This window comes from Poecilia reticulata, chromosome 19 (assembly GCF_904066995.2).
Source record: "Poecilia reticulata chromosome 19, P_reticulata-male-v2, whole genome shotgun sequence".
In the NCBI taxonomy this organism is placed as follows: Eukaryota; Metazoa; Chordata; class Actinopteri; order Cyprinodontiformes; family Poeciliidae; genus Poecilia; species Poecilia reticulata.
This window is the reverse complement of record NC_088848.1, coordinates 17,855,770-17,878,872: the sequence shown is the minus strand read 5'-3', so window position 1 is coordinate 17,878,872 and position 23,103 is coordinate 17,855,770. Positions and strand designations below refer to the sequence as shown.

Here is a 23,103-nt window from a genome sequence, read left to right as displayed (position 1 = left end):
CAATCATTGTGGATTTTATCAAACCCCAGTCAGCAGCTGGGAGTCGATTCTGGTAGCAACCATAAGGGATCCTTTGACTTTTGCGTTGATCACAAATCTCAATAAGACACGACTGACGTTTGTGGTTCCTGATGGGACAAATAACAGGTTTTATATGTCTAACCCAGTGGTTCTTAACCTTTTTTGAGATATCAACCCACCAGTTTCATATGCGCATTCACTGAACCCTTCTGTAGTGATAAATAAAATGTGATTTTTTTCCCCCCAAATTCAAGACATAGGGGTGACCCAACTAGAGCTTAGTTGGGTCACCCCAAGATCACCAAGTCTTCTTAAAAGGTAGAGTCTCTGAGAACAGTTCTTCAAAATATAGTCAGTGTTTTCAGCAAAGTTGAGTTGACTGTCCAGGAATGACCCAAGGTATTGCCACAGTTTCAACAGGTTGGCCATCGAGAGAAACTGGAACCACTTTAAGGTCTTGTTTAGATCATTTTATTAGCTCTACATTCTTAAGAGAATGAAAAATTAATAATAAATAATAAAGACTGCGGTATTCTGATTTAGTAATGTAATTATATTAGTTGTGTTACCACCCCCACGCCACAAGAGGCTGTAGCAACCCCCAAAAAGATGCGACTAAGGAGAAGATTTAGAAGTACACCGAAAGCTACAGAATTTGGTAAAAACTGTGAGCTTTGCTGAAGTAATTAAAGACACAAGTTCAAATCCTTGCTGAGAGTGGAGCTCCTTCAATCAGTGCTCCTCCTCTGCACTGATTGGCTAAGCAATGTAACTTGATCCTCTGCAGCAAGTGATGGCAAAGCGGGGCGTCATCACGATCGAACCCAGGTTAAGAACCACTGGTCTAACCAATTTAGAGGAAGACGGAAAATGAACGTCTAAATTCAGAGGTCGGATAAACTGATGGCCAGAGTTTGTAAACCCAAACAATTAACACTAGTGATCTAGAAATAACTAACAAGGCGCAAGTTGGCGAGATCTTTAATTCATTTCCAACATTTCATTCGAACCTCCCAGTGGTGTTTGGGGGCAGCAGAGGGTCAGGTCACAGGCGGCTACATAATTCACTGTCCCTATTAATGTTTGTCACACACCAGATAATTCATGAAATCACTTTAATGCAACGCAAGACATTAAAATCATGAATCGCAACCCATAGTTTGGCGTAGTTGAACAAAAATGACTGGGTAGGTGCAAATTTTCCTCTAGAAAAGTTAAACCACAAGAAGACCTCCAAAATAAAAGACCCTCTCCACCACGGAATATGAAACAAACATGGATTCACACAGTATTCCCTTTAAATATGCAACGCGCCTTGTCGGGAAACTCTTCTCTATTTTTTTTTTCTTTTTCGTTCGTAGCTTACAAAAAACATACGAAAACAACAATGTAAATATACCTCCCAGTCAGGGAAATCAGTATGCAATTTGCAAGTCTGAAGTTGCCTCTTAGCCCTGGCAGTTTATCGCAGCAGACCCGGGTGAAATATCGGGGCGTACAGCTGCTTGGCAGAGGTTGGCGACTCGGAGAGCGAAGCGAAGGGGGGGAAGAGAACCGGTTGAATCCCTGAGAGATCTATCAGATGAGAGCGATGTAACACATCTGGTCTGTCGGCATCTCCCAGGTCTTTAATATTCACAGTAACTCCCAGGAATCTGCTGTGGAAAATAATAAAAAAAAAGCCCACAATGAATAATTGATGCAGTGTGGAGCCACAGAGCTTCCTCTTCCTGTTAATTGGATTTCATGAAGAAGAACAGAGGAAGAGGAGTTTAAAAAAAAGGGAATATATATATATATATATATATATATATATATATATATATATATATATATTACAACAATATTATCATGCTGGTGGTTGTTCACTGCCACTATTATCAGCATAAGGCTCAATTATTTATTCTGTTTAAGATATGCTGTCAACTGAGGAAGCAACGATTGGCGTATGGTTCCCTGAGAACTTAAATATATAATTTTATTATTAAACTATTATTTGTTCAAATCAAAGATTTAAAGGTAGACTGCTTAAATTTAAGGTTAAGTCAATGAATCATTGCTGTTTATAGCAGCTAGTTATAGCCAAAAACTGGCTAGTTGCTGTCACAGAGATTAGACATAAACAATGATTTAAAATTGTTTTAAACTATTGATCTTTTATGAATAATAGCATTGTTTGGTCATTTTTCTATTAATTGAAAACAGAACTTTTAAACATTGGTCCTGCTTCTGGCTGTGCTTGGCCAGTAAATAGAGAAATAGCCAAAAGCAGCACTGGCTGCCTGAACTCTTTCCACATCAAAGCGTGTGCCATATTGAAAAGGAAAACCATTCAGTTTGGAGAATTTGGTTGTAACAGCATTAAATGTTATTGAAAGTTCACTTTGAGTAAAATATCTAGTTTGTGAGTTTATGTTCTTATTTGTTGCGTAAAACAATTTATTACAACTGACTTTACATTAACAGTAAAGTCAGTTGCTCTTACCTAAATATGAGCAAATTTGTCTTTTAATGTAAACTACTTTGTTCTATTGTTCTATGAACTACTGACGTCTTCGAAATTCCAAGCAAAAATTTAATATTAATTTGCAAAGAATGAGAAACGGTCAAAATAACGACAAAGATGCGCAGCGCTTTCAGACCTCAAATAATGCAAAGAAAACAAGTTAATATTTTTTTTTAGAAACAACAATACTGATGTTATAACTCAGGAAGAGTTCAGAAATCAATATTTGGTGGAATAACCAGGAGGTTTTCAATGGGGTTCAGTGAAGAGGTCTCAGTTTTTTCCAGAGCTGTATAATCACCAGGAAAGAGTAAAAAAGGTCATATCCTCCTGACTAGGGGTAGTTCATTTTTGTCCTCTGTAGAGGACATTTCTAAACTTGAATATCTCCCACCCCCTGCATTCTACTGAATGAATTCCTTCTGGTATCTGGAGAGGACATTTAGGGCTTTTCAATGTTACCACATGTGAAGGGGTGGGACTTTTGTACATACCTTTTTCTAATTCATAAAAATGGTGTTTATCAGTAATAGCACATTTTATGGGAAGAGACAAAGTAAGTGCATAAAACCTTTTATTACCTTACAAAGACTGTGGGATAAAAAAAAAGATGATTGGACAATATTTTTTTTCCTGGTAGTCAGGAGGATATTATTTAGGACAGATTTTGTGTGTTTTTATCCAAGTACATATTACAAAGTGCACAATTTTCCAAAGTGAATAAATGGAGGCAAAAACGACATTTTAGTTTAATTAAAACACAAATTTGTCAGAGTAGTACGAGAAAGACTTTGGACCAACAGTACTTCAGCTGCCTTGCAGCTACTGCATACATTACCTGCTTTTCCATGTTTGTTTAGAACACGCAGCCAGAAACCCTGGACAGTAGCCAAAAGCCATTTTATTGATGTATCATGCTGCCCACTTTTTCTATCACATAATTTCTCTTTCCAGAGGTGTGTCATACATTTCTTTTTGCAGTAAGTTGAAGATTGCAGACACCAACTACTACTGTTGTATTATCCTGACACCTCAAAGAATTTCAAAGTGTGTAAGATTAGCATTTTCTCTCTAAAAGACACTAATAAATATAGCGAAAATAAAATAAAATTTAAAAAAGGCAGATTGAGCTATGTTATAATTTTGTTGCAGCCTTACTTAAAGTTGTATCAAATGAATTTCTTCTCAAAATTTTACACACAAACACCCTTTAGTGACGATATTTAAAGACGCGTGAGTTTTTTTTAGCACATTTATTAAAAATAGCAAACCAAGAATTCATATTTATCCACGTATTCAGCAGTACTACTCATCCTTGAAGACAATTTTTAGCCACTCTACCCTTGTCTGCAGCTTTCATTCAGAATTTATTCTAAATCTTTGCTCTTGGATGTAAAAGTTCCCCCGACCTCCAATAAAACACAAAAATGTGAAAATATTTTAAGAGAAAATCGGAGAAACCCCCCGTTTCTAAGGATACCGATCCATTAAAACGCTTAACGACACAGTAATGGACTGAAATATTGTGAAATATAACCTGACCCTTTATAACATTAAAAATTAAATGTACGCTGTCACACCACGGCTCATCATCAATCTCTTCAAAGTACACTGGGGAGCATTCATCCTCATGCCGCAATGAGGGAAAAAAACACTGACTCATCAGAAAATTTGATGATGCAATTATTAGGCAGGCTGCTCCTGCATTCATTAGTGGAAGTGTTTAAAGACACGCAGAGTCAAAAAAGATTTTTTTACCACACCAAAGGAGAACTATTTCACCTCAGAAGGTTTCCATTTACTGTCAACCGCTGTGACTAGAAAATATGACAACATTTAAATGATTGCTGGTATTATAGTCAGAGTCAAACAAAAAGTATTTCACATATCAAACATATGTAAATCTGTATGGATATACGATGTTAAACTGTCATCTGAGACGTTGATGAAGAATTAGTCATAAGTTCTTGAAATAATCAACATTTATTTATTTATTTTTTTTTCAGAAAAATAAATGGTAAGAGTTGCAAGTTCTGTGAAGCAGTACAAAATGTCTGACTTTCCAGACAGGATTTCTCAGAACATGCATTTAAAAAAAAAAAAAAAAGTATGACTAAACAACAATGATCCTGCTGTGGACTCTGAACCCATTTACTTCCAACAATATCAACGTTTTAGTTAAGAAACGGTGCTCCATCTTCGTACTCTACATTTTGACCGGAATATTATTTTGATTATCCATTAGACATGATGGATGGTAATGTACTTTCTACAAAGAACACAGACACAGCGGAGGACTTAATCACTTTTGTGACTCGTCCGTAACTGGTTCAAATGTTTACTACACCAGCAAAAACGTCCTGTCCGCATGTTACAGGACATAAAAAGGAACTGATCAATGACTGGACAAATGCTACAAAAACAACAACAACAAAACATGGGACTTGTTGTGCCGTTGTGAACTATAGAGAAAGAATTAACGTTAAGCGCGTTATCTTTAGCGGGTTGCCATCACTAATCGTAAAAAGAGTTACGAGTTTTTCAGCACTGATGTCAAACTATTTCATAAAGGGAAGCTGGTTTCTTGTTTTTGCTGGTGTCTCCATACCAGTGCTTTGACTAGGCCAATGTCTAAACCTACCAATAAAACTTTTACAAACATGAACTGAATGTCCATTTCTGAAATTTAAACGGCTTCTAAATAATTCCTTGGTCCATGAACAAATATAAAATGAAAAAAATATCAACCCATTAGTTGTCAGTTTTACAATTTTAAGCAACTTGCATTTTTTTTCAGGTAGCTTTCAGACAAGTTGTAGGCTTTCAAATTAGTGAGTAGCGATTTGCTAATATTTACACATAAAAGTGAAAAGTAGGATAAGATTGCTTTGCTACAGCCATATTTTCATATTTTGTTGTCCCTTTTCTTAAACCAGTAACTACCTAAGGTGGTTGCTTGCTTTACTGAAAACACTAAGTAGTTCTCCACACTGATATAATTATTCGGTCATTGATGTGACATATAAGTTGAATTTTTTTGTTTTCCTGTAGAAGTGGTGCATGTTTGAAACATGATGTCTGGCAGCTAAGGCGTTTGGTGTCCTGTGTGGTAACAAAATCATTTCTTTAGTTTCCTGTGGCATGTTGTTTAAGATCAATCAATAAAAAAGATTGACACCCAGCAGTGCGGCGGGAATATTAGCGTGATTAATGACTTTTTGATTTTGTTGATTAATATTGATTTTTTTTCCTCCACAGATTGTAAATAAGTTCTCATCCTGACAAACAAACAGCTGTCTCCTTTTTCCTTTTACAGTATTTATGAAAAACATTGATCGGCGGGGAGGTCAAGAATTCATCCTGCATATTGATTTTGACCGCTCTATATATTATTAGTTTAATTTGATGCAGGCTGAGAAGCCTTAAACTTAAGAAGCTTACGCTTTTTTTCTCTCTCTCTCTTGCTCTCGATGAAGGTGGACGCTTTTTTCCTCTGCTCCCTCCCTGCCCATGCCTGCCCTGCTTGCTCTGTTTTTGTCCTGTCTTTCTATATTTTTGGAGCCTTTCTTTGCACATCATCCACATCTACAAATTATGGATCTGGTCAACCGATCTCTCAATGCAATTGATCAAATTTTCGACGAGAAGTCTGGGCACAGGAGAGCCCTCTTGTCCTGCGGGGACACAACCGGCGAGATTCACCCTGGATTTATTCATGATAACTGAATTTCTGCTGTTTGGAGCTTGTGGATTCCTGGCTTATCGACAAATTTGTGACGGACTTGGCCGAACTGGCGAACACTCGGACGGTTGGTGTGGACAGAGACGAGGACTCTAAAACTCACTAACGAGTTGGAATCAATCTTGGAGAAGTTGCTTGTTTCAGTTCTGTGGAAAAACCAAACTAATTTGGATGATTGGGAACTGAGATGTATCGGAGAGACTTTAGGGAAAATTGAAATTTGTAATCTTCCCGACCTATGACATTGTGTTTCTGAATTGGCTTTCCCTGTGTGGCCTTGGAAGAGCTGCATATTTTTAATCTCCTTGAAGATATGTAAACACAACGCTCTTCCCTCCTCACCCTCTCCTGTATCCAGCTGTGGAGATGAGCGCTCCCAAGGACATTCCTGGATAAACAACACCTGTATCTGACTTCTGCCAGGAGCCTCAGCCACCTGGTTTCATGCCCCTGTGACGTCACCGCCTTCACTCGTGTCTCTGTTTTGCCCTTTGTTTTGTCTGAATGTTGCCATTTGCCGCAATGTGTCCTTTCCTCTTTTTGTTTTAGAAAAGGTGGAGTACTCCCTATTTAACCCAGAAAATTATTATTTTAGTTTATTAGTAATATCAGAAATTGTGGAGTATGCACTATTTAGATCAATGTTATACAGCCCAGAAATGGAATCAGAATTAGAATTAGAATAACTACGAATTTGCAATCCAGAAATATTAAGAATAGTCACTGCTTAGTTTATATTACTTTTAACCCAGAAAAGGATTTAGAGCAAACTTAGAATTGTGGAGTTCTCACTTTAACCCAGAAAAGGGATTAGATCAGTCATTCTTTATCATTTTATCAGAAACTGTAGAGTTCTCACTATTTAGAAATGGCATTAGATACTTAGCAACCTTTAACAGGAGCACTTAGTTTACATACTTTAAAACAACATTAGATTGGTTTTCTTTCCTCTTTTTTCATTCCTTTGGTTTGTTTGTATTTCCTTTTAAGTCATTTAAAGCACTTTGAATTACCTTGTTGCTGAAAATGCTATATAAATAAAATTATCTGGGATGAATAAAGCAGACTTTCAGGCGTCCAACGAGTCCCATGTGACAGACGGAAACCTGGTCGCTCTTTACCGTCCTGCTGTTCGGCAGAGGTTGAACAGCACAGAGAAGAGCGAACGTTTTCTGCGCGTCTGAGGGTCACGCTGGTGAAAACGGCGGAGAGAGGGCAGCCCATCTGTTGGCCAATAAAACCCAAGTTAAAGCAAGCAGCAGGGTCATGATGCAGCCATCAGTCCTTCATGTTTCACTGGCCCTCAGAAGCCCTTGTACCTTTGGTGGCTCGTGGGGCCGGCGACACTCGCTGAGCTGTTAAAGCAGCCGCACAGATTGTCGGAGATTTATGGCTCGCAGTTGTATTATTGGCTGCTTTCAGGAGGCTTTTATCTCTTCGTCGGGATGTGTGTGAAAAAGGCAAAGGGGGAGAAAAAAAAAGGACTCGCCGCGGTTACCGAAGCGTGCTCCGCGACGCCGTTTAGCTCCAGAAACCGTCACATACGGCGCACAAAGCCTTGAGGTCAAAGCGTCAACGCGTTGTTAATTTGTGCTCAACAAATTAGGCCCGACACATGAGGCCCCGTCACTGTGGCCGCGAGTCAGTTTCCACTGAAACATATACGTCTGGTTTCACCTGGGCGTTCGTACCCTGACATTGTCACGGCTCGCGGTTGTAAAGGAGATTTTTTTTTTCTTGCTGTGTCTCGAGGCGGTGCCAGGCGGGACGTCCAGAAATATGTTCGCGACGGGGTCCAAGACGGAAAAGTTAAGCTCTGACTTGGAGGAAGCGAGGAGGATGAGTCTGGCACTGGAATAAGGAAACCAATTAAAAAGAGGGAGCAGGTGGTGAAAAGGGCCAGCAAGAGGTAAAGTAAGTATTACTAGAGATATTTAAAAACGGTAACATCCAACTATGGAGACCAGGACCAGACGGTTAGACACAACACACACAAATGTTACCGGAGGACAGGCTTGTTTTGTAAAATAAGTAAAAATTACTAAAAAAAAAAAAAGGGTAGCAAAATGAAAACACGTAAAAGGAGCTCAGTGAGTTGCATAAAACGAATAGTAACCCAGATGCAGCCATCAGGCAGAACAAAAACAACAAAAAGGCAAAAAGGAAACAGAGGGAAAATACACTGGAGAACCAGGAACAATGGGAGTAAAGAAAAAGAAGTGACAGGAAATAAAGTCCTTAAATATAGGTGTTAAGAAGAGATTAATGGAATGCTTTACAGGTGAATTAAGCAGCTATGTGGATGTCAGCTGGGAGGGGAGCAGGTGGCTTCGGCAAAGCGAATGATGAACAGAGAGAATGCACAAGGACACAGAACAAAACACAGAACGCACCAACCAGAATGAACAACACATGAACTAACGCCACCCAAAAGGTTGCAACAGAGAAACAGAACCAACGGAAAGTCAGATAACCAAAAGCAGAACATATGGTGTAAGAGAGAGAAAAACACATAAACTCAAAACAGAACCAGAAGTCTCAAAACCTAAATGCCAAATAAAACGTGAAAAAGCAACGGAGCTTACTGCATAAAAGGATAAGACCTCAGCTAAATAGAAATCTTAAATCATGACAAGAGCAGATCAGTGGGGACTGTTTGACAAGTTTCTTGTAAATTTGATTTTCTTCTAAGGTGTTAAAGGGAGTGTGGATGAGCTGCTTCACACACCCCAACCTGAAAGGTGGTGTAGTCCTGCAGTGTACCAAATTGGTAATCAGTGGGTCTGGTTGTAGATTGTGAGATTCTGAGAGTCCAACTTTGAGGAAAGAAAAACTGCTTCACGTTAAGGCGGTGGTTGAATTTAAGCTAGATGAGCGCTACACCTTCACAAATGGATATCCATAAAGAACCCAGATGAACGTATTGAGCAATGGAGTTTCAGTGACGTCATTTGAAACATTGTTACAGACCTCAGGATAAATGTTTAGCAAAAACTGTTTTAATTTATTGGTGTATAGAATGAGCAGTGAGTGGTACTCCTTTCCAAACTATCAACTGGAATTAGTTCCAAAGGTCTTTTTTTTTGGAAGCACTAGGACAATAAAGGTGCCATGTTCCACCTAGCTGACATATAGTGGGCAGCAACAGGTGGGGGCTGGGCGGTGCTGCATTACTCTTGACTTAATGCAGTTAGAGAAAGCTCCAGTGATTGAAAAAAAAACAACCTTAATTGTGGCTTCCATTTAGAGGACTTTAATACATAGGAATATGTGATGTTGATGCTGCAAAGGTTTAAAAGTTGTTATAAGTTGGTACCAGTAACACTTTTTTTCAACTACTGTGTTTGAAACTGATTTAATAAGATATAAACTGTCCAAAAACATAATAAATGACTTCAGACGGACATGACGGTTGTTGTTTTGTTCTGACCAAGAACTCTGACATACAACTGTCCAATCGTAGTTTCAATAGCTGCACATCCTCACGTCATTTTCTGTTGCCGGCCATTTAGAGAGCCACTCAGAAATATGTGAAAGGACAATAAATCACATTATTCAGTGAAAAGAAACCAAACGGAGTGACATTCAATCACCCCAGCAGCTGGCTGGGAATCGATTGCACAGATGCAGAGACGATGCAAAGTGAATTTTATTTTCATGGACTGGTTTCGTTGAGGCACGATAACCAGGACCTTGCCATCCCTCTTCTTTTTTTGGGGAAAAAAAAGAGCCTGAAGCTGTGAGGACTTTGAAAAATGGCCATTGTAAGCAGGATCCACTTTCTCTGCTGTCCTGTTGAATAATTTCATGTCGACCTTAGAGAAATTCAAGCATGAGGAACAGACTGATTGTAATCCTAAACTGAATCCCACTTTTTAAAAATCTTTTTCACAGCATGACATTCAGCTGCAACACATCTACCAATGTAATGAAGATGATTCATCATCTGCCTTCATGGTACAACCTAATTGCAACGTGTGATGCCTCTGTAGCGCTGCATTCTGTGTCATTAGGAACATAAAGAGGGGACATGATGCCTTCAAGGACAACAGCTTCTAACGTGCAGCTAATGCCCCAAAATTAATTAGAATCATTGGTGACGCCGACGCGCGTTTGCCGCGTCTCACGCAGCCTTTTCTGGTTCAGAGATCCTCAAAGATGCGATTGATTGGATTTTAATTACACTCCACGGCTCGTCCACACACACAGCGAGACGAAATCTGAATGGTCTGAAAGCGTCTTTTATGCATTTTTTTTATTTTTACGAAAGATCTGTGTGTGGAAGTAATTTGAACGAGTGAAATTAATTAATTCAATGGCGCCACATGTTACTGTATTCTCGTAGAATGTATACAAACACTGTGTAGACATGTAAAAGCAATTATAACGTCAACATCAGCGTTACATGTTGAATCTAGTCAGACGACTGTGGTAGACAGAAATGTAGATTTTTATTTCCAATTTCCGCCCTTAAATTTCTGCTGGCGGACGATGGTCCACTAAAAAAATGTCCTTTAAGAATGGAAAAATGTTGAGCTGTTTAGTCTTTATTTAACGTCCTACGCTGCGGTTGAGTCAGCACACTAACTGTTGTCGTTACCGACAGGCCACACAGGAAGCAAAAGTTGAACTGCTTTGTAAATTAAACAGTTGAAATTGTCGCAAGAGCTCTGCAACAATGTTGGGTAAACTCTTCAAACCAAATCCAAACGGATCGTATCAGAGTTTTCATTTCCAACGCAGGAGAACTTGTAAAAAAAAAAAAAAAAAAGGGCAAAATACATTTGTTGTAACGGTCTGAGGCATTTATGCATCTCGGAAGTCTCGTGTCGTGTCAGCTGAATCTGGGTTTCACGTTTCAGCCCTGCTCTTGCATTAATCTTCCATTGACGTATTTTGCAGATACGCTCCATCGATTGAGAGAAGAGAGCTGCCGATGGAAGCCTTTTAGCGTGCGGTGGCAACGGATGTAACCTTCTGTTACTTTGGACGTTTATGGTGTTCAGAAATGCAACCTTTGTGATTTTTACTAAAGCCCTGAGAGTTTTTTCCCTTTGTCTCAAAACAGAAACCAAAAAAAAAAAAAAAGAAGTGAATGGCAGCAGCTTTATTGATAGTTTAGCTTTGGTTAAAAAATAAAAAAATAAAAAAAAGCACTGTGTGTGAGCACAGAGACAATAGAGGGGAAACAAATGTTCTTTCCTGTTTCAGCATCTAAGTTCAAGCTGCCCTGAAGATGACTGTTCGGTAAATCCTGCAAAATAGATTAGATTTTCGCTTAAAGAGAGAGAGAGAGAGAGAGAGAGAGAGAGAGAGAGTACATGCAGTCGATATCTTGCTACTTCATTTCCAAATGTACCGCCTTAAGTGTTCCTCTGCCCAAGTCGAAGGGGAGAAGCTCGACTCTCCTGCAGCCGGGCTGATTGAAAGCCCCTCTGCTCTGCGCCGGCCGCACATCTGCTGAGGTGCGTCTCCCGAGTCAACGCACGAACTTCACATTTTGGATTTTCGGCCTGGCAGCTGTTCCTGCTCTGCCCCGCGCTCCCGGTGTGCCTCCGCCTTATTACGCTCTTATTAATGTAATATCATTAAATGTCCCCCCTGAAAACGTGAGAGCGGCAATTTATACACAGCTCATAACATCCATTGCTTTTTGGCGGGGGCCAGATAGCGGGCGACTCCGTGGAGATCTACGGCCGAGTCAGGAGGGTAGGATTGATTATTTGGAGAGAAGTGGTGGCGCCAGGCTGGGCTGGAGTGGGTGGCGAGGCCCATTGAATCATCTGGCCTATTTATTATCCATCCTCTGGCTCTGGCTCAACGCTGCATCTTTTAGATCAGGCAAAAAAAACACAAAAAAAGAGAAAATAATAATGGCCTCCATAACCTTGGGCGTTCACAGGCCTCTAAAAAAATATAAAAACACCCTCTCTCCACCTCTCCTCTGCTATCTTTTCATTACAGACGTGTAATGTACAGGGCATGGATCAAAGAGCAAAAAAAAACAAAAAACAAAAAAAAAAAACCCGTGCATGTGCAAGTTCGCTCACATTTACTTCTAGGCATTATTTATCTCCATATCAGGGTTACAGGAGGAGGCAGCCTGACCTGGATTGGAGAAATTTAATGAGGGCTGGAAGACAGAGGGGCAGCGCAGTTGAGTCCCGCTGATTTAAAACCAAAGACTGGGGGGAAAGAAAATAAAAAACCTGAGCATAATATTTGGACTCTAGAAATGCTACTGGTGGGCAGAGCAACGCTTTTAAAAATCATCTAAACCTACAAATCCTATTTTAGATAGCTCTGTACAGTTTCTGAACATTGGAAGTAGTCCAGATCAAAAATATTTAAAGGGGCAGTGTTTTGTAAAATTTACTTCTTTGAGCTTTACATCATGTTATAATGTTATAACTCGAGTGTTGCCTTCACAACATCCATGTTTGAGAAATCCTTTAATCTCCCGTGGCAACCATTTGGCTGTGCAAAATGCTTGGATGGACCGAGCTCCTCCTTGAGGTCAAAGTTCCTCCTCGAAGAGCAGCCTCCTCCTGCGCCTCCCCCCGCTCAGCTCCTTCAGACTAGCCAGCACCAATTAGCAAACACCTGGTGGAACTGCACATCTGCTGAGCTCATTATACGAGCTACTTTTCCATGCAACGCTAGTAAAAATGTTAAGGGTTTAGTAGAGGAGCCATGTTGTGATGACTACCTGAAGGCGGAGTTTCAGAAAGAGCAGGAGTTTTTAAAGAGACAGAGACCCGATTTCAAGGCGCTAAAATACGAAGTTTGTTTTATATACAGTATTTTTTTGTAACTGAAGTGAACAGTTAGTTGATTGTGATAAGAAAATTGCACTAGTGCCCGGAAAACGTGTAATCCTGCCCCTTTAACGTTTGTAACCCGATATACATACAGCTGATCTTCATAGGGCTTGAATAGTGACCCTGAAACAATTCATGTTTGTATCTTGCATTATGAGGTGTTGCAAGTGCATCACCAAAATCACACCTCATCCTGTAGCTTACGAAGGACTTTATCCATGCATTTCCATAAGCCAGACTTGAGCTAACGAGTCCAGAAACGGAGGACTCCAAGTGAAATCCATGTAAATATTTCCAGTGTGAGGTCAGTCCCTCTGTCTCCTCCGCCTGCAACCTGTTAGGTAAGCAGTTCCAACGCTTCATGGAAATACTCCATACAGGACATCTCAGACTTACTTTTGGTAAGCCCCCGGTGCTTTAACCTAATTTTTTTTAAAAACTATTTCTAGATTTTTATACAAAAACAAACAAAAAAAGAGCAAGTAAAAACCACCTGACACCAAAAGTTACCTCTGTCAGAAAATTCATCTCCACTCCTACTTGAATACTTCACCATGATGCTTTTTTCAGTACAAATAAAGGACGTCGATGCTTCACTTATTGTGCAGCGGTGCAGACCAAAGCCAAAACAGTTTTTATTTGGCCGTGTCACTGGGAGTCAGCGATGTTTGTGCATAGCATGACTTCTGGCCGAAAATATAGCGACAGCCAAACATCCAAGATACGGGCTCCTCTGGGACAAACGGATCTAATGAGAATGTATTAGCTTTGTTCAGCCAATGGATGCCGTTTCTCTCCTGATATAGAAAATAATGCCACGTTCCATGTGTGTGTGCATGTGTGTGGGAGGCAGAGTGGATACGGGTATGCCCGTCGGCCAGCTGGGTCAGTTAACATGGCAGATGAAAGAATAAATAGACGTCCATTCTTCCTCCGTGCATTGAAATGATAAACAGAAGGTCGCCAGCAATATCACAAGCAATTTCATGACATCTTCATTACCAAGCAGCGGAGTGTTGATGGAAGTCTTTCACAGCAACTCTATTATCAGGGGAAAAAGGCAACACAGAAAGAAAGGATTACATGGAGAAGGCATGCAGGCTTGCCGAGTGTTGTGTTTTTTTTCTTTTTCTTGTTTATATAAAGCCGACACAATCTTGGTTGTTGTGATGAATAATTTTCTATGAGACAGTAAACGTAAAGGTCATGCATCTATTTATATGCTAATTTCATTAATTAGAGTGATAAGGAGCCGGTTGCTGATTTTTTTTCCCCGTGTATTTTCTAATTTACGATTGACCGTCTTGTTTCTGAGCTTCTGTTCCTTTAGCGTGTGGAATAAAGTTGCTTAGCCTTTTCCACCAAAATCTGAACATTAATGGCACCGGTCAACAGAAAATATATTAATAAATAATCTGGGGTTTTTCAACTGTTTTAGGGTCATTTCGATGAGTTGAATCCAAAAGTCACATTGGTTTTGCTCAATCAGGAAAACTTTAGGAACTATGGATGCAACATCTGTTCTCACATCTGGACCGGTTTCCTGAGAATCTGGGATCAATGACATAATGTCCAATTCACATGTACTTACCCTTATCAGTGTTTCTTATTCAACTTACAAAAATCCCAGTTTGGAACATTTAATTAATACTCTGTTAGAAAACAAATTTTTTCTTCTAAAACCTTTTTTGGATGAGAAATATTGACGGAAATTTCTCATCCATTACGTTTTTCATGTTAGAAAAACGTAATCAATTTAGTGAGAAGATCTGATTTCTTTAAATCAAGTTAGAATAAAAACCTGACCTGATTGAGAAAAATGGACGTGCAAAACAGTCCTAATTCAGTAGAAAAAACATCGACAACTTCCAAAGAATATTGTTTTGTAACCCAGTGTAATTTTTAAAATCGTTGTTTCTGAGTAGCTGGCAATGTTTTATTTTTATTTTTTTTTAAACATATTTCATGCGTCACATGCTGTAATTTCAACTGTCTTCTTACAAACAAAAGTCTATCCAAACTAGTTGCGTCCCTGCAATTAGAGGCGTACATATAAAAACCCGTCTCCATGCAAACACAGACCTTCACGCCACCAGACCGCCGTGCAAACAGCTGCACAAATACAGAAGACAACACAGACAGAAGGCTTCGTTCATGCCCAGGTCTCTGTGGAAAGCGAGCCACTGCACAAACACAGGCCTGCATGCTTGAAGACTTACCCCCAACCCAGGTTTCCCATGCTATCGGAGGCACTAAACTACAAACTTGTACATATATTTCCATAATTATCCAATTGAAAATAATTTGAAACAAATGTAGCTGCAGATACCAGAGAATTTACTCCCAAAGCCCATAAAAAAGGTATTTAGACATAGAATAAACACAAAATACTGCAATACATAAGAAATGAGCACTGCAACAGAGAAAAGGAAGTAAACAAAACAAAAAGAATCATGGGATCTATTTTCATGGGAAAATAGAAAGAAAACATACTAGAAATAGAAGAAAAGAAGAAGGAAATCTAAGAAAAAAAGACAAAGCAGGCAGTAAATTAGCAAGCAAATGTTTCTTTGGGAGAAAATTTGAAGTCAAATCATGACTTTGGTAGCCAGAGGTTTCTTTAAAAAACTAGCCTTTAAATCTGGTATTTTTCTGTTGGAAAAATGTTCATCATCATCATTTTATGTTTCACTTATCTGCTAATCATCACATCCTTTGACATTTCATTTCCAGTCATAGTCTGACCACGACCAGCAATTCATTTGATTGTGTGGAAATTCAACTTTGCTCGTTGAAACAAGTTCATTTCCTGTCTGCGTGCAGATCTCTCTTTAAACTCATCCATCCTCTACGTGTCACAGACTCGCATGTATAGAAACACTGCGCTTTGAATCGTTTGGTAGAAACTTTGTGCATCTCTGACTTCTCCTCGTCGGCACGTCAGAGATTCAAAGAAAATCTCCAACTCTTGTGATTTCCATCTCGTCGTTCTTTGTAACAGACTACGTTTTTTATAAAAATGTTCCATGCTTGTTTAACAGTAGTAATAGCTGTGATATTTAAATGATTAACACATATCACACATTGTTTAGTAAGCGATATGCACGTCAACGCACACGCGCGGTTCAGTCTAATGTAATGTGCTATAATAAAAACAGTGGTTCGCCTCGTTGCTGCGATTACTCACTACTCAACAAATTAACTGGATCACAACCACAGAACAATTAATCTGCCCGGGACTTTGTGCCCAGATCTGAGTGTGAGCTTCTCAAAGAAATGAAACCAAATGTGAGGCATTAAAGGAAACATTGTGTTACATTAACCTGGACCAGCACCTGGACTCCAGAGTTACACTGTACCCCCCAAAACTATTACAGATGACGTCGTAGAGAAGATCTTGGGAAAATGTCGAGTTAAAAATTTAAAACGTGGAATTTTCACACAATCTCCCTTCATTTTTCACAGAGCGGGAGGATTTCGAACACAAGTTTCAAATTGTCAGACTCACAAATACTCTTTATTTTTGTTTTAGTTAAGGTCCTGCTTAATCATATGGGTATTATTTACTGTATATGAACAATTCTGGACATAAACTTAAAAGAGCAGATGTAAGTAAAGTTGGGCACATTCTGCCCAACTTTCTGACGTTACACGCCGACACGCATCTGAAGTGCAGTGAAAACATATTAGATGGATTAGTCAACCACAGGTGGCGTAATCCAAGCCATGCTACAGTGAACCATCATCTCTGCAGCCTTAATAGCAAACTGTAAGCTATGAGTTTGTCCACATTGTTTACCTCAGGGGGTCCGCCGGCGTCATCTTAGCAACGTTAGCATATTCCGCTGTCAGCCGTTGCCCACTCTGCATGTGATTTCATCAGCTCAGTTGTAGCTAGGCTATATAGGCAACATCTATATAGGCTATATAGGCCATCATCTGGAGATTTTAACCTAACCACCCCCTCACTCACTCTATACACTCTTTCCAACATTTTAACATTTTATTCGTTGCTTCACCAGAGGGGGGGGGTGTTGCATCATGGAGTTATCACTTCCTCTGTAGAGCAGATCACAATATTTTCTCTCTCTCCTCGATGCCTTGTTTCTGTGGAAGCAACCTCACTTAAAAAGAACTTTTAACAATTGTAATAGAATGGGATAAAACTCTCCGAGAGCCATGGAAACGGGATCAACCCCACGACTCCGTGCAGATAACACTATCCCCAGCAGAGGAGTTAGCTGCTTCCTTGTTGACGAACGCTTGATCACCAGCGACTTGAAAGAACTGCTAAGCGAGGGAAAGAAGCGCCCTCAGGAAGGAGGACAGGAGTTATTGAGTTGTATACAAAAGCAGCTTAAAGTGAGGATTAGAGGCAGCAAGGAGGTGGAGACTGGAGAGCAAGCTGTAGCGTGACAAAGTTAAGAGGTTTGTAATCAGCAATGAAGAGGTTCACAAACTTTCAGCAGAAAAAGGCAATCAGAAGCATGTTAAGTCTGGACAGAGCCAATGAACTGGAGGCAGTTTTCAATAGGATGAACTTAGCAACAAGCTCAGCATCCTCCTTTTCCAACCAGTAGTTCAAGAGATTCCCGGCTTTCCCTCGACTAAAGGGTTTCCTGTCACACACACAAAAAAAATGGTTCAACTTCAGGATTTATACAGCTGCTCAGCCATCGTCTTCAGTCACCACAACTTCCTGTACTCTAACCGTAATATTTTTACAGTACACCTCAGACTCCCAGCACAAGTTAGAGTCACCTTAAGATAGTCTTGTATGATTCTGCAGTTGTTGGGCTTGTAAGAGATACGAAAGAGGCCGAGTCCGGAGAGTTGGTGGACCACTTGGTGACAAAACAATATGAACAGGACAGAGGAGGCGATTGTCGACTTCAGGAAAAACAGACACATACCAAAGACTATTTCGGCAAGCGAAGAAGTAGAGCGCTGTAAGTAGCTTGGTGTTCACTGAAACAAGAGAAGGACTGCAGTTTCTGCGGAAGCCTAGAGGATTCAGTGTTTGCACAAAAATGCTGCAGATTTTCTAGAAGTCAGTTTTGGAAGATTCGATCTCCATTGTCATCATTTGTTAGGGTTGCGACTTCAAAATCAATGATTTGGAAAGGCTTAATGCCCTGGTAAAGATGGTTGATTTATCATCTGGAGCATCTGGAGATGACTGTGCAAAAAAGGAAGAACATGATAAAAAAACCCTCATCTTAATGTTGCATTTTTTTTGCTATAGCATTTTCAGACAGACTTCTTAGATTTTCTTCAACACAACACTGCAGCGAAGGAATCTTCCTAACCACAGCCAAGACGATGTCTCTGGAGAGAAACTTGGTCAGCTCGAGTAATTTTGTTTCCCTTTGGGATTTTGGCAAAGTAATTTTAAACTAAATTGAATTAAGCACAATCCTCCCCTGCAGGCACCCGGAATAGAATAGCAGTCAAATATTGTACCTTAAATGTAACTGTAGGATTTGTAATGTTGTTCAGTTAACATCGCCTTGAAAAGCCAAACTGTTTGACCTTTGAAGATCTACTCTTATTAAATATTACAATAAGTATGTTGCCCATTTTCCAGATTTTTCAGAAAAGTTTCAGAAATTTGCCTTCAGCAAGAAACTACTTACTGGTAACAGGGGAGGCTGTGGAGGACATTTAATGCCAGGTGCAAAATGAAAGAATTTACTAAAAAAACAAACATCTAAAGCTTGGACAGATTTCTGTCCTGGTGCTACAATCCTTGCTCTGTTAAATGACAAAACTGTACGATTTCTTCATCAGAAGAAATCAGTGGAAATCAGTAGAGAATTTATCCATAATACCAATGAACGCGAACGTGACTTTTTGTATTCTTGTGTAATCTGTGGCAGCACACACAGCATTTCATAATAATCTCATAATGGAAAATAAGTGGTGAAATTAAAAAAATGGAATTTAATAAGATAAACACTGTCAAAAGTACAAACAAGCTGTTTATGATTGAACCGTCAGTACTGTTTGTACAAGAGCACTCTGGGTTTTAACGCCAGTATTGATGAACGTTCTCCAAATTTGTCAATTCTGACGTCGGCCTTCAGATTGAAAGAATCGTGCCAGGTGCTGCAGCATCCTTCGAAAGTATCAGTGACACAAGCTTGAACAGTCAGCTGTGTGTTGACAAAAAAATAAATAAAATTGAAAGGAATGTACATATTAGTAATCTTTGGATAGTGGTTGTTTCTTGTACTTAGCCTAGCAACAATTTTTAAAACAATTGCAAATAATCTGGAGATAATCAAACCACAGTGGTTTGATCATCAAAAACAGACTCATGTAAATTTCCTTCACGATTATGGAGACACAACATGAACTCAGTCTTCTTTAAAGACATTTTATGATCAACATCATCATAGGAAGCACTGTGCTGCATTTTGAACAATCTTGAATAAATAATGTTTGTGTGAATTAATGCTTTGCAGTTCATCTAACTCACATAAGCTTCATTTTTAGATGAGACGTCATCATTTTAAAGTAACACTTTATTTGAAGGGGTGTTCATAAGACTGACATGACGCTGTCATAAACGTGATATAACATCTGTAATGAACATGAAGGAGTCTTTATGATTGTTTATGACTGATGTCATGAAGTGTGATTCGGTAAATAATGACAATGCAAAGATGACATTTATTGGACTTTTAATACAATTCTGAGTACTACTTGGCATTAAACATGTCATTATTTGGTCAATAATGACATGTTTAATGTTGAAACATTTAATGGAATTTTTATGCAAGTTTTAATGCAACTTTGCTTTAAGTGTCATTATTTACCAAATAATGCAAAGTTGACACTTTTAACTTTTAGTTCAACTTTACATTAAAAGTGTCATTATTTAATGAATGACACTTCTTGACAACAGTCATACATTCATAAAGACTCCTTCATGTTCCTATTTGTTATTTCAAGTTTATGACGGTCATATCAGTCTTATGCTCACCCCTTCAAGTAAAGTGCAACCAAACTCGGTAAAGCAGCTGTTATATCTATATCTATAGAAATGTAGCAGTCCCTTTAGTCATTTTCAATTGCATTGTTTACAGTACAGAACTGGAAGGTGGTGTCGATTCTTTTTGTCATTTTTCCACAGCAAAAAGGTCTGAGGTTTTACTCCCACAGCCAGATCTCTCTGCAGAATGTTTCCTCTGTGTGTGGAGCTTTTCTCCAGTTGTCGTTGTTACAGGCCAGTATGTGTGAAATTTCCCATAACAGCAGAGCAGTTTTAAGACATTGGAGCAAAAATATTGAGAAAATTAAGGTTTCTGAACAGCTGATGGAGCCACTGCGATCCACTGTCCACATCGTGTCATTGTATATCTTCAGACAAAAAAAAGTTATCTCCATCTTCCTCCCTGACGACTGTTGCCACTGACCAGGCCTGTATCATTTGTGGAGACTCTTTCCTCCTCCTAACCCCCTGATGCTCGCCGATGTGATCTGAAAGACTCCGACATGTCACTGTAACTCCGACAGAACCTCATCTGTACGCATCTAATAAGCTCTAGCTGTGCATGTGACAGTTAAAAAGAAGGAAGGAGGAGTGAAAAAAAAAAAAGCCAGACTGTAATATCGCATCCGCACTTTCAGGAACAACCCTGAGGTGTCGCTCCAGACGCACAGTCGGGTCTCCGAAGGCGGAATATTGACATACGAACACATTTAATACACGTTTATGTCAAACAATGCTAACATCCTGTGACAGCCTGTCCGTTTCCCGAACACATTTCAACATACGGATGTGTAGGACGCATCTTAATAATGACATAAAACTGATGCAATGTGCACAACCAATAAAGACGCAATACCCCTTTTTTAAGTCTTTAAAATGTAATAAAAAAAATGCATTTTGGTATTCGTACCCACACAGGGATATCATATGAGCTGCATGTGATTACAACGTCTGTTTCTCAGACTTTTGATGGAAGCTTACTTTGTTAAAACCTTACAGTCCCCCCGGAGTTTTAAATTGAGAGTAAACATCGTGTGGGGATCCAAAGAGCTCAGGGATTTAAAGAGGCCTCAAGGGAATTTGAAATCAATTATTCCTCTTTTCTGAACGTGGGGAGTTTTAAATAAACTGCCAGCGTGCTAAATAAGTCTGTAGAAACGCTAACATATCATAATGAGGCGTTCAGCATGACTCTGAAAAAGACGAATCCACCTGGAGTTCTGCCATATATCAGAGGGGGGTTTGAAGGTTACGTCTTGAACATGTCAAAACAAACATTACAGTTTTGCTCAGGTGCAAACAAATCCCTTTTACAGTGAAAAAAAAGGAAAAAAAGAAATTACTTGTATATGTGTGAAGTTTTCCCGATATTTAATGCAGATTTGTCTTAAGTTGTTTGTGTGTTTTGAGCAGCACAAAGACGGGAACAGATAGAAGGACATCAGGGTTTGTTTTTTTAAACAGACTGAAGCGTTCTCCAGAACTTTTTAGACACATTTATTGGGCCGATAACATTATTCAAACACAGTGTATGACCATTGTAAACAACAGAAAAAAAAAAGGCATCAGCTCACACCTTGAACCGCTCAGGAATTCAAAGTGTGCCAAGCTGTTTAAAATTCTTAACTTTTGTATCTTTTTTTTTCCACTTCAAAACTTCTTTATATATCTTTTTTTTTCTTTTTTGGATTTCATTCTTTAATTTGTCACTTTTTCTTTACATTGTCGTTTTTCTCCTGTATCGATAATAGTAGTAATATGTACAACACGAGGCCCGGGGACGCTCTGCGCCGGATTGCTCGTTTCCTGTAGCATGACTCAGTTTTGGGAAAAAAAGTAAAATAAAAAATGACTTAAGTAAGGCTGTGTCGTCTTTGTTGCTTTCTGCTGATTACATGCCCCGTACGGGTGACCGTGATGAAATGTTCGTGCGAGTCCCGTTGACTGCTTAGCGTTGACCGGTGGGTTTGTCATTCGATGGTACCACTGATGGCAGCATCTTTTTTTTTTTTTATGTACAAAGGCTTTAATGTCCCGAGGTTGTCCTGTTGGCTGGGAGGCTATCAAATCATTTTAGTTTTTTTTTTTTTTTTAACTTTAAGTGTCTACTATTTTGATTGCTCCTCCCAAAACAGAAAAAAAAATCATCTGTATCAAAATGTTTATATAGATGCAGTCATACAGTGTAAGGAGGGGAGAAAGGATGTGTTGGATTGAGGGCTATAACAGTTCTCAATGTATGAAAAGAAAAGAGTCTTTTCGTTCGCAAGTTCTCTCGCTGAAGGAAAAAAAGAAAAGTGATCAGTTTCTTTCTTTGTACAACGTCATGAAAGATTCTCAGATGAGATGAAGCCTTTAGACCGATTCCACATTCCAACGTCCCGCTCCGCCTGCCTCGTTCCCGCTCTCCGTCTCCGACATTCGTTTCTTGTCCTCGCTCATCCGTAGGAAGGGCGGAGAGAGGGGAGGCGCCTACTTTAGCAACCACTCGTTCACTGCAAGAGAGGGGGGAGAAAAAAACAAAAAAAAAGCAGCAAGAATAATGATTTGTATGTAGACAGAAAAAAAATTGCTGTAAAAGTATGGCACCACGCTCCACAGCTCAGCTGTTTTGCTGCGTTATTCGCCTCCCTCAACCTCCTCCTCCTCCTCTGTGCGGCGGCCATATTTCATCTTTAGCCACGGCGCTCTGTTTCAGAGGGATGTTGCCCGAGTGAGTGGAGTGAATGTAAATATGTGTGTGTGTGTGTGTGTGTGTGTGTGTGTGTGTGTGTGTGTGTGTGTGTGTGTGTGTGTGTGTGTGCGTGTGTGTGTGTTGACTGCTGGGCTGGAGGTGGAGTTAAGGAGGGGACTGTTATTTTTCAAGTGCCAGCCTTTGTGGAAATGTAACGGCGGTGTGGAAAACACAGAGCTTATTAAAACGGGAACTGGCACATAAGGCAACGGGTTTTTGCAACATAATCAGATGCTTAAAATACACCTAAAAGAACTCTTCACTAACTACATTTTGCCCTTT

At 39.5% G+C, this 23,103-nt stretch overlaps 1 protein-coding gene across 1 annotated transcript in view; it reads right to left on the bottom strand.

Moving 5' to 3' along the window:
• Positions 1–21,568: 21,568 nt before the first annotated feature.
• The window catches only part of ca10a (carbonic anhydrase 10 (inactive)a), a 267,157-nt gene continuing 265,622 nt past the window's right edge, over positions 21,569–23,103 (bottom strand). The window contains exon 9 of the mRNA XM_008437703.3: positions 21,569–22,582. Within this exon, the coding sequence (XP_008435925.1) occupies positions 22,560–22,582 (23 nt within the window). The 3' untranslated portion in view covers positions 21,569–22,559. The remainder of the gene's footprint in view (positions 22,583–23,103) is intronic.